Source organism: Podarcis bocagei (assembly GCF_964188305.1).
Source record: "Podarcis bocagei genome assembly, chromosome: 14".
Lineage (NCBI taxonomy): Eukaryota > Metazoa > Chordata > Lepidosauria > Squamata > Lacertidae > Podarcis > Podarcis bocagei.
Genome location: NC_138139.1, coordinates 3,256,831 through 3,269,425, shown reverse-complemented (window position 1 = coordinate 3,269,425; position 12,595 = coordinate 3,256,831). Strand labels below are relative to the sequence as shown.

General features: G+C 45.1%; 1 protein-coding gene across 4 annotated transcripts in view; it reads right to left on the bottom strand.

Annotated features, from left to right (window-relative positions):
* FAN1 (FANCD2 and FANCI associated nuclease 1) overlaps positions 1 to 9,829 on the bottom strand; it is a 32,570-nt gene extending 22,741 nt beyond the window's left edge. The window contains exons 1-3 of one of the 4 annotated variants that reach the window (XM_081170523.1): positions 9,794 to 9,829; positions 5,693 to 7,109; positions 1,032 to 1,172 (exon numbers count right to left, since the gene is read on the bottom strand). In XM_081170523.1, coding sequence (XP_081026649.1) covers positions 1,032 to 1,172; positions 5,693 to 7,010 — 1,459 coding nt within the window. In that variant the 5' untranslated portion in view covers positions 7,011 to 7,109; positions 9,794 to 9,829. Of the gene's footprint in view, positions 1 to 1,031; positions 1,173 to 5,692; positions 8,937 to 9,334; positions 9,358 to 9,793 lie in introns of those variants that run through there. The other 3 variants (XM_081170524.1, XR_014002101.1, XM_081170525.1) reach the window with 3 other exon arrangements.
* Positions 9,830 to 12,595: the final 2,766 nt, after the last annotated feature.

Genomic DNA, 12,595 nt, shown 5'->3' with positions numbered 1-12,595 from the left:
TTTACAAAGGATAAGTTGACCAAGAGATGCTAACAATGACAGAGTAGAAGCTGCAGGGGCTGTTTTGGGGGAAGCTTTAAAGGTCTCTCCTGATCCTCTGAGGAGGCTGTGGCCCAGTCATTCAAGTCTGGTGGCAGAGGCCCCTGATTGGTGTGCAGGGAATGAGATGCAGGCTCTGAAGCTAGCAGATCCCACATGGGAAGGACCAGGCAGCAGATCTGCCTCTTCATCAGGGCTACTGTTGTACTCAAACCCCTCTCCCCAGCTATCTGATCCTTCAGTGGGAGATACCAGGGACTGAACCCAAGATGCTATACATACAAAGTATGCAGAGTCTCCTGCCTATAATTTAAGCTGAAACCCAGCAAACTGCAAAGGGGCATTTTACATTTACTTGTGTCCGTGTCCTTCCCACCTTGTAGATTTGGGGCAGGTAACAAGACCCTGAGGAATATCAAGGAGAGAAAATACAGGAAACTCTCAACTTACACAGGGATTATGTTCCAGGGATCACACCTAAAGCAAAAATTGCATATAGCAAAAACACCCTGAGTTCAATGGTGGGTGAGATTGCCAAAGTCTTTTTTTCCCCAGACGTCTGTTCCCTTTCCACCCCTATTTATTTATTTATTTATTTATTTACCACCCAAAGTTGCAAGTTACCTGCAGTACAAAACTGAAGGCACAAATCATCCCAGGCCTACGCTATCTCTACAAGTGAGCGGGAGTGGCTGAGATCTTCCTGGATTGTACCATTCCAGAGTGTATGCAGGGAGGTCAAGTTTTTGAATGCTGCCCATGTTTAAAACAATCCCCAAAACTCCTATCTTACGGAAAGCATTATTACCTCTCCCTCTCCCTGATATGCTACTTACATCAATATTTTGTTTTTCCTTTTCATACGGGGCTACTTTTTTTATCTACTCCCACCCCCACCAAAAAAAACACACCTGCAGTGGTGCAGTTCAGAAATGGAACTATCGCATTATTTTATTCCACATAACTGTCATGCAAACTTTTAACAGACATACCTGACTGCAAGAATCCTGTTCCAACAAGCTCGTTGATGTATGATGAAAGATCCTCAGCAATCTCCGAGTAGACGATCTTGTTCGTTTTTATCCAACTCAGCTTGCGTTGGAAAAGTCTGACGTATAACTTCTGAGCGCTGGCTGCAGTGGCATCATAAACCAGGAGAAGGACGGAGAAAATTCTAAAGGTGCCTTCTAAGTCTGGAATTGCATCCACATCTACACCAGTGGTTCCCAAAGCTTTTCAGGCTCCTGCCCCCTTAGTTCCTTAAACTCATCCCCAACGCCTCCCACCCTACCCTATAGAAAGCATTATTCAGAACATAGAATAGCTCAATAAAATTCAAAACAGTAACAATCAATGGCACATTTAGTCAAAATCCAATCAAAACTATTTAGTTAAATTAATCCAACGAAAGAGATGAACTTGATGCAGTGGTCCTAGCTCTTCTTCTGGTAGTCATTTACAGTTTCACCGCTACCCTAACATCCACTTGCCTCTTAGTGCCCCTCTAGGTAATTCCACTTCCCCAGGGGAGACACCACCCACTTTGGGAACCACTACAAAATACCTGGAAGACACACGGCAGCTTTGCTGTCAAACGCACATCAGCTGGCCCTGATCAAAGTTCAAACGCATCCCCAACTCTTTTGATATGTGACTTTAAAAAACATGCTGAACAAGGGTGGCTGCAAAGCACACTGGCATTGGCCCTGCTCAGGAGTTCGGAAAGCGGGAATCGCATCACTGCCGATCAGCTGCAAATCCTGATTGGCTACACCAAGAACTTCTGAATGGGAGCTTTTGAGAGGAGCCCATCCTAGTGGAGACTGCACCTGGCGCCAAATGTAAAAGGCACCCAATACAAGCCCTGCTTGCAAAGCAACAACCAGGAGTGCACTCTGAGGTTTCTGGTTCCAGCCCAGGATGCAACAGGAGAAAGAAAAGAATTGGGATCCCAATTATTGCCTTTCAAGTCAGGTCATCTGACATCACGCGAACATCTGTAACTGACAAGTGGGAGGCCCTTACCATCTGTCAAACTGACCAGCAAGGGGTGAGGAGCTCAGGATCTAATCTGCCATTGCATCCTGTTCCGCATCCCTGATTTATTTAGGCTGCTTTATTCACTTACACCTGGGGTTTTGTTATATCTTGCCATTCTTATCCGTCTGCTCCTTGGTTTTACATGAGATTGGGGGGGGGGCGTTTAAGTCAGAAAATGACTACTAATTCATTTTCCCTTCGGGTTCTTAAACTTTCTTCACTTTTCCCCAACATTTTCCTCCACTCACAATAAAGAGAATTTCATGCAACCTTCTACCAAGAGGAAGAATATACTCAAAGCCCAGGTTGTCATTTTCCCAGTGGGGATGAGGATCCTTTGATGTTCTCCCTCTGATACTTCCCAAGTCAAAAAGCCAGAAATAATGCTGATTTTACAGATCATCATCCCTCTTTCTTACTTCTCCCTTCAGCGGTGGTGGATAGGTGCGGGAGACACTTAAGATTTAATATACCATTATGTCCTGCTATTTTAAAAAAGCAAACTCAGTGCCAATATTACAGTAAAGCAAAACATCCTTTTCTAATTTGCAAAAGAACCCTGCTGGAGCAGATTCCTGCTCATCACGGGAGACCTGAAGTTGCAATCAGGATACATGCTTACCTGAGAGGAAGACATACCAAAAAAACATACAGAAAGTCACCAGCTTACAAGGATCAGGCCTGCTTCCCAAAGTCATCCAGGTGCCTCTAGGAAGCCCACAACTTGGGAAGCTAAGTCTGAGCAGACCATCTAGTTCTATATTATCTACGCTGATTCTTTGTGGTTCTCCAGGATTCCAGACTGGGGTATTCCCCAGCCCTACCTGGAGATTTCAGGATTGAGCCCGCAACCTTCTGCATTCCAAGCAAATGCACTTTCACCTTTCCTCAGATCTTACCTTGGGACATGAACTCACTTAGATGGCTTTTAGATTATCCCTTTTCCCTGAGCCTCAGTTTTCCTGATATGTAACATGGGGAAAATATTATTTGCATACCTAAGAGGGAGTATTGGAAGACAGGCAGTGATCATGGCTTTGAAAGCTCTAAAGCAGTGTTTCTTATAAGTATCCCACATTATATTCACCTGAGGAGGGATACGACTCAACTCTCCAAAGGAGTAAGCGATTTTTCTTAAGTTTGGGAAGTGCTCCTCTCTAAAGCATCATCCCTCTACCTTGGGTCCCTGGACATTGGTGGACTACAACTCCCATTATCCTTGCCAATTGGCTTCTCTGGTGGGTGACGATGGGGGCTGCAGTCCAATAACATCCGGGCATCCAAGATTGGGAACAGCATCTTTATGGCAAAATGAAAGTATAGCAAGGTTATTAGGTGAAGGGCTAATTACAAACTCTCACTGAGATTTTGTTTAAAACATTTCAGGTCATGGTTCCCAAAAGTTCAAAGCGGCTGTCAAAAAGATGAAGTACATTAAAAATGCTGAAACATCAAGATGGAAGTGGACAATGGACGCAAGAGATGAGGGACCCTGCAGAGAGAGCTCAGTCCTTCAGCTGATAAAATCCATGTGGGCCAGGTAACAAAAGACATTGGCAAATCAGTTCTGAGTTGGGAAACACTTCCAACTGCATTTCAAAACACACGGCTTATAAAACAGCCATTCACTTTATCACCTGAGTAGAGCAAGGATCGCCTCCAGGGGATCAGATAGAGAAGACTTAGCTTTATTTTTAGGCCACAGAAGGCTAATTTGAGCTAAGAAGAGAAAAATGTTGTGGCCCAGCAGTTTATCAAAGATTAGGCTTGATGAGGAGGAAAGATTTCATGGGGGCGGGGGGAGAGAACTGGATGCCCATTTTATCCAAAATCAACTTCACTCTCCTATAGCTCAAATAGGTCCCTGTGGATCACGCAGAAGCCCTGCTTCCCAGTAGCCCCAACTTGCAAAGCAGAAATTATTGCTCAAGCAGAGTGATCATGCCCTGGTGCAGCCTCTTTCCCAGGTGCTTATCATCAGCCCAACATCAAAGGCTCATAGAGCTGTAAAAAAATGTATCTGCCTCTTAGCAGAAGCCAACCAATTGGGGAGCATGTAAGTTATGCAAAGAGCTCATCTAATGGCACGGCTTAACATCTCTGCATACAGGAACCAAACAGAAGCTGTCTGCTTGGCAAATTAATGTGCTCTGCTTACTGCCTTAAATCCAAATCCCACTAGATGTGCAGGGCATGAAGGGTCCCCCCTCTTCCCTCTCAAGTAAAAAAAAGAATCAGGACAAGTGGGGAGGCCAACCTGTCCCCATCGATCAGCTAGGGAGGCACAGGTCCAGTGTTAGAAACTGAGATATAAAAGCTATTTGCTATATGGCCCCTTAAACCTAGGTTACAGTCAGGTACATTAACAGAATGCTTAGGTGCCTGTCTAGGGGTGTGATTGGGTTGTTGTTTTTTTGTAAGATTACAAAGCTGAAAATGAATTGTGTATATTGTCAGCTCCAGCTAAAATCTGACTCATGCCATAGCACCGCAGGGAGAAAAAAGCTGCTGTGTGTCAGGCGCCATTCTGGCACCCAAGCATCTTCACTTGGTCACAAATGACTGATAGCCAGGTGCAAAATGTGCCTGGATAATTTCAAAAACTGCAGGTGCCCCGGTGCTGGCTTCCTCCTTCCTCCTCTTCATTTTGCCTATTAAGACTGTGAACCTGTGAGAAAGAACTGCCTCACACTTTAACATATGTGCAGAGCTTAGAAAACAGCAGGTGCTTTTCAAAATGGTGTATATTATTGTTTATTACTCTATGTGCATGTAGTCATCTCCCCGCATCCCAACCCAAGAGGATAGTCATCACCTGTCGCGATATTACTTCAGAGGTTAGCTGCTGCAACCTCCAACTACCCAAAGGTGGGGCACAGGTAGCTGCCTCAGACCAGGCAAGATTGTTTGTCCATCTAGCCCAGGATTAAATAAATAATGACACGGTGTAATATGTCATGTGCTGTTGTTCATCTGAGGTTGTATTTACCTAATTTTAAGACCTGCTAAAGAACAGGTTATTGTTATGTCCTCAAATGTAACACCACAGAATTCAAATAGGGTGTACTTTCTTTTTCCCATGACTGTATATGTGAGGGTCACCCCTGGAGATTTTTATACAGTGGTGCCCCGCCAGACGAATGCCTCGCAAGACGGAAAACCCGCTAGAACGAAAGGGTTTTCCGTTTTTGAGCTGCTTCGCAAGACGAATTTCCCTATGGGCTTGCTTTGCAAGACGAAAACGTCTTGCGAGTGTTCCGATTTTTTTCGCCTTCCCCCCTTTTTCTAAGCCGCTAAGCCGCTAAGCCGCTAATAGCCTTTTAGCCGCTAAGCCGCTAAGCCTTTAATAGCCGCTAATCCGCTAAATCGCTAATAGCGCTAAGCCGCTAATAGGGTTGCTTCACAAGACGAAAAAACCGCTAGACGAAGAGACTCGCGGAACGGATTATTTTCGTCTTGCGAGGGACCACTGTACTTCTGCAAATCCTGGGTTTACCTCAAGTCTGCTGAGACTTACTTTTCTTGTGCAGTGTGGTTTTGATTCTAGATAGGCAGAAACCCTTGAGAGCTTGATAGAGATCAACATTAGAATATGGAATATAATATTAGCTACCTGAGAGTTGGTAGAACTTCGCAATGGTGTCCAAATCATTCTCATCAAACAGCCTCTGATCATCCTCATTCTCTAGCACAGCCTGCAGGACCATCAGAAAATTCTGAAGATAATATGGTTGCCCTCCTGGGTCTTCTCCACGGCTGAGTCCACTGAGAACCACCTCTAAAATGTTGCTGCTTGGACTCTGAGAATTCATGTTTTCCAAAGGTCCCAAACCAACACAATCAACCACTTCATTTTTTAAGTCTGTATGATCTTCCATAGGAAGTACTTCCATGTCACCCCCCACAAACGAGATATTTTGTGTCGGATTGCAACAAATACCTTTCACATTGGGCAACAGAGCCTGTTCACCAGAAGAGAGGTCTGTGGTTTCCAAGTCTGACGGTGCTTCTTTACTATAAGCTGTTGAACATACTGCAAGCTTGCAAATATCAGAATCCAAGTCCTCCTTAGGAGTATTTTGCTCCTTGTTGTCCTGTGTTGGCAGCCCAACTTCACCGCAAGCAAGATGATCAGATGGAAACAATCCAGGAGCAGAAGCATCACCACCACCCAAGAGTGTTTGTGCGCCACCTTCCCATGTGGGATCCAGGGTTTCTCGTTTGCCTTCAAATCCTTCCTTTGGACTAGGTTGTCTCTGAAGCCTTGAAAAGGGCAACCAGTTTTTTTTCTGGGAAGAAGTGGTGCCTTCTGGATTCTCCTCTCTAGAGCTGTCACACACATCTTGAGCTGGTCGAGACTTAGCATCCCGAGAAAAGATGCTGCCACCTTCAGCACGACGCTTCCTGGACAATTTGGTTGACAGCCTTCCCAGGGAGATCTTCCCAACTGCCTGAACCTCTGGCTCACCATTGCCCAGCAGGAGACCGCTGCCCTTCTTAAAGTATGGGCTCACCTGTCCTCCCACCTCAGGTTTTGTTTCAGAGTTGTCACCTACTAACTTCTCTGGAGTCAAGGCATTATTTGCAAAGTACGGACTGCAACCACCAGGCAACATTTCAACTGATGGGCCTGCACCCACGTCAGGCGCCGAACCAACCAGAATCCTATCATCATCCCGGCTCTTTTGACACACTTCATCAATGTGCTGGTTGATTCCATATCTTGCTACCATCTGCCCACACAAAGGACAGGCAACTCTGGCAGGGGGGACATTATTGAAAAATGAAGCAATTGAGAAAGAGGATGCAGATAAAGGCAGTGTCTCTTCCACACCCGTCCCTTGCTTCCTCCTGGCAGGTTTTACCCTCTTCCTATTGAGGGCTGAGCTTCTACAAGGCCTTTTATTTCCTGGGAGCTCTTCTTCTGCCATTGCAGGAACCCAAGATAAGGTGAATGTAGGAGCCGCCTCATGCAAACGGAAAAAAAACTCTTCACGTCAAGTTAGCAAAAGCATTTTTCATGGCCTTGCCTGCAATGAATAAACAGCAGAAGTGATGGCTTAAGTTTTGCATCAACAATAACAACAATAAATTCATAGGTGGTAGGCTTATGAAAAAGTTAAAAATGTTTTGTCATTTTAATTATCAATCACATGCACACCTCACATTTCCTCCTAGGAGCTCAAGTAGGCATATACGGTCCTTTCCCCCCAATTTATCAATACAACAACCCTGTGAGGTAAGCTTGGCTGAGAACTGCTGATTGGTCTAAGGTCAACAAGTGAGTTATATCACCAAGTGGGGATTGAACCCAGGTCTCCCTAATCAAACATTCTAACCACTACACAACACTTGGACCTACTTAAGGACATGGAGTGATATCCAAGTAAGTCATAACCAGATGCAATCAACTTACTTAAGTAAGAAGTCAATGGGACTACTCTGAGTATCTTATCATTGGGTATCACCTAGATTCTGGAACAATTTGCCAATTAAGCTATTAGTACTATTGATATTAGGGTATCTTAAGGGATTTAGTAGCGATGCAAAATTTAAACTTGTCTATTAGTTTCTTCCACATTTTATTCCAAACTGGATTTAATGTAGAAAGTGTCCAAGTTAGTAAAAGCAAGTACACTTAATAAGGAGATTAGCAAGTATGAAGTTAGTAATAATTTTTTTTTTAAATATGATCTTTGGTTGCTTGAGCTGCCTTTTTGTTTTTGTCTCAACCTCTTAGTTGTTTCCCCATCAATACTAAACCAGAAATATGCAATTCTTTCTTCCATATTCTTCCACTGCTGCCGTTGCCTTCTTTTTTCTTGTTCCACTCTCTAAAAAAATAATTTGTAAGCATCTTGGGACAAGGAACCATATTTTTAGTCATGTTAGCATTTTGTAAAGTACACATGGGTGGACAGACTTCAGGCTTGACGGATCTATTTGGCTTCTGAAAAAGTGCCTTGAGATTCATCAGTCAGGGCCAGATGCAAACTGGCGGGACAGGCAGACCTTTAGAACTAAGGGCCAGGGTGCCTCTCAGCACAAGCCCAGCCCAGGAATTTGTTTTCAGGATTAGAAGCAATTTTACACTTCCATGCATAAGTCCACTCCTGGTTTTCCCAAAAAGCATTTTTCCTTTCAGCAACGAAATTACATAACCAGAGATACCACTGTAAAGTTTCTTTGTTGCAGCCTTTGTCAAGTAACTGAGCTTTCCTTGCCATTCTCCTGCAAATCAGCTGAACCTGATCTACCTTTTCTGCTCACTCCTACCGTAAAGCACAAAGTACAAGACCTCTTAAATGCTTCTGTGATGCCCTAATGATTCCAATATAAGCAGATGAAAACATGTTAAGTTTTGAATATGCTATTAAGAAAGTGATCAATCTTAGAACTATTTTTTTTGAAGAACTACAGTACTATCCCATTTCCCACTCATGCCAATAATTAAGAGGAAAATGAGTAAACTGATTTATTTTAACATAACTGGGCACATTCATTCACATTTGCCTTTTCATTTTTTAACCTCTCACAATTTGTTACAGCCCTGCAATGAGTTAGTTGCAAAAAGTGCCTGAGAATCCCCATTTCAGAAACCAATTGATGGGCCTGTGCACCAGATTAGTGGATTCTCTCCCACCACTAGTGGCTTATAATAAGCCAATTATTTATCCTTGTATTTCAAAGGGGGACACTACTGCACCACAGCATTCAAGACACTCCATCAAAGCGAGGCAGAAGGGAAAGATGCAGACTGCCATGATTTTTTAAATAAGAGACACGAATCAATTCAGTGAAGGGTTTGAACCCAGGTTCAGATTCTGGCTTAATCATGACACACACTGGATGGCACAGGACTACGAATTAGGCTCAGTCTGATCTACCTCAAGTGGGACGTGGGTGGCGCTGTGGGTTAAACCACAGAGCCTAGGGCTTGCCGATCAGGAGGTCGGTGGTTCGAATCCCTGTGACGGGGTGAGCTCCCGTTGCTCTGTCCCTGCTCCTGCCAACCTAGCAGTTTGAAAGCATGTCAAGTGCAAGGAGATAAATAGGTACCGCTCCAGCGGGAAGGTACACGGCGTTTCCGTGCGCTGCTCTGGTTCTCCAGAAGCGGCTTAGTCCTGCTGGCCACATGATCTGGAAGCTGTACTCTGGCTCCCTCGGCCAATAAAGCGAGATGAGCTCCGCAACCCCAGAGTCGGCCACGACTGGACCTAATGGTCAGGGGTCCCTTTACCTTTCCCTAATCTACCTCAAAGGGCTCTTGTGAAGATAAAACATGAGGAGAGAGTATAATATATGCCCCCAATACTTGGAAGGGTAAACACTCCACAAACAAAATAAAAAAATTCCTTCCAGTAGCACCTTAAAGACCAACTAAGTTAGTTCTTGGTATGAGATTTCATTCACATGGTATCTGAAGAAGTGTGCATGCACACGAAAGCTCATACCTAGAACTAACTTAGTTGGTCTTTAAGGTGCTACTGGAAGGAATTTTTTTATTTTGACTATGGCAGACCAACACGGCTACCTATCTGCAACTCCACAAAGAGTGGGCGCTGCTGAATTCAAACATTGAACACCCGGCAGGAAACCGTCTTGTCGTCTTATCTTGCGAGCCGCGGGCGGAATTCAGCGCCAGTTCACTAAATACGCGCCTCCGGCCCTCCTTCCCCGACGCTAGGAAGCCAGAAGCGGCTGCTCCCCAAACCTGAGCGGCGGCGGGGAAGGATCGGGGCCCGCGCGGCGGGAAGAGGAGACACGGCAGAGGCCCCGCCCACCGCCCTCCTTGCTCCGCGCCCCACCGCCAGGCAAGTGCAATCCATCCCCGCGTCAGGCCTGCGTGGCCGATGCCGGAGCCATGGATCGAAGCGCGGCCCGGGATTCCCAGTTGCCGCGAGGCCGAGCGTGCGAGGCAGAGACTGAGGCGACCCCTTTCCTCATCCGCCGCGCGGGGGCCTTGTCTTTGCCCGAGGTCGTGAGGCGCGAGGCAGGGCTGCCCTCTTTCTCCACTTTTTAAAACAGACCTTCATGTTGATTTCTATATTTCCAAACGGCGTGATGCCAGATCTATGAGTCTGTGATTCTGTCTGTGCATCGCGTGCAAGCTGTGCTTGTGCGGTTATAGACTTTATTGTATATTTTAGCTGAAAGCCTCATTGAGAAGGTTTCCATCATTTCATGACAATGATAGCAGTGGCTTAGAAGCGTCATCATAAGCAAATAAAGACAACTACCATTCCTAGTAGAAACAATACAGTAGTACCTTTTCCAAACATGGTATCATTAGCGAGAGCAGTTAAATTAATCATACAATGTGTACATCATTTTAAATTAAGGCTGAAGAATTTGCATGCACTTACCAGAGAGTAAGTCCCATTGAACTAAATGGAGCTTACTTCTGAGTAGATATGCCAATAAATTTACTCACAGGATGTTAGCACCCAACCCACACACTGTAAGTATATTTAGCTAGGTTTTAATATTTTTGGAGACCACTTCGTTTCACCTGAAAAGTGGTATATAAATACAGCACTTCAATACATATCCCAAATCAACATTAAACTGTTAAATGTTGTGAAGTAAACATATTGTTATAGGATTTGTGGGCAGGGAGCAGGGTTGGTCTGGATGGCATCTGGGAGTCTTTTCTAGGCTTGGCAGGTTTGGAATCTAGTAGAAGAAGCTGCTGAACTGGTCAGACCAGCTTCTCTGTACACTTACCAGCATCCGAAGGAGTGAGATGTACTGCCATAGTGACACTGAGGATGCTTCCAGAAGGAGAGGAGTGGACCTTTTCCCACCTCACCTGGCTGGATGGCGTCATGTCATCCTAGGAAAAAGAACTATAGGCCACAGGAGACTGTCTGCATGTGAGCTTTTTACTAGGATGGAAGCTGGACAGAGGAGTTTGTCTTGCTTTGTGGTCAATCCCAAAGCTATATTTTATCTCTTGTGCTCGTAAAATAAATACCTGAAAAAATGTCAGGTTGCTGCCACCGCCCCCCACCCCCCAATAGCTGGTGGTTATGCTCATGAACCAAATGGGAACTCTTGATGCATTCTCCAGTGCTGTGCTGATGGCAGCAGTGAATACACACAAACACACACACCCTAACTAGTGACAGATCAATTGCCCTCCATGAGCTGGAAATACCGGTAATTGCACAAGTGGTTCAGTTCTGCTACTGTGCACATTTGACAGCTACACAGCACAATCCTATGCACAGTTCCAAGGAAGCAGTTCCCATTAATCTGAGTGGTGAATGCCGAGCTGTGCTGTTGAATTCCTGACCTCTTTGACATGCCCCATTTGCGGTGCTGTTTTTGCCTGCATAAGCAGGAGAAGAACCACTGGATAGGGAAGCTTACACAATTGTGTTTGTGGACCAGATGGGCCTTTCACCTTGGTGAAATCCCTCTAAATTCCACTTTCCCATAAACTTTCCTCCCCTCTCAAACAACACTGGAATGAGGTTATCCAATGAAATTTACTGCCAGTAGACTCTGGCCAAACAAAATACAAGACTTCAACTAGCCCATAAGAGTATCTAAAGGAGGGATAGTTCTGTTGTGCCCTCCAGAGGTTGATGCTCTCCAAGTCCCATTGCCCAACAACTTATGGAAGGCACCACATTGGTGATCCCTGATCTGAAAGGATCCCTGCTCTCCCACACCCATACCTGCCCATTGAGCTCATTAGTGGCAGTTCCACTGCATGTAGAGCATGAGTAGGCAACCTAAGGCCCAGGGGCTGGATCTGGCCCAATCGCCTTCTCAATCTGGCCTGCGGATGGTCCAGGAACCAACGTGTTTTTGCATGAGTAGAATGTGTGCTTTTATTCAAAATGCATCTCTGTGTTATTTGTTGGGAATAAGAATTTGTTCATATTTCCCCCAAAAAATATAGTCCAGCCCTCACAAGGTCTGAGGGACAGTGGACCGGCCCACAGCTGAAAAAGTTTGCTGACCCCTGTTTTAGAATCATTGAATTGTGGAGTTGGAAGGGACCCCAAGGCTCATCAAGTACAACTCCCTGCAATGCAATAATATTTTGCCCAACGTGGAGGTCAAACCCACAACCCAGAGATCAAGAGTCTCATGCTGTACCGACTGAGCTATGCCAGTAATCCAATGAACTACCACCTGAGGTTCAGATCATGGATATGACAGGGCCTTCTCAATAATGGCACCCAAACTCTGGAGCACCTTTCCTTGAGTCCTGGTCCTTGTTGACCATTAGAAAGCCAGGTAATATCTCCTTCTTCCAGCAGGACTTTCACACTGGACAGCTGTTCACTGGCATTCTTAAATAGTTATGTGACATGCTGCCTTGGTGGCCTTTTGGGTAGAAAGGCAGCATATGCATTTTAATATAAATTGATGGCATATGTTGCCAAAAGATGTGATGGTGATTGCTGTCTTAGACAGCTTTAAGAGGGATTTTAAAAATCACGGGGGAGACTTGGTTAAGCAATGGCTTTTAGCCATGATGGCTAGATGGACCCTCCCT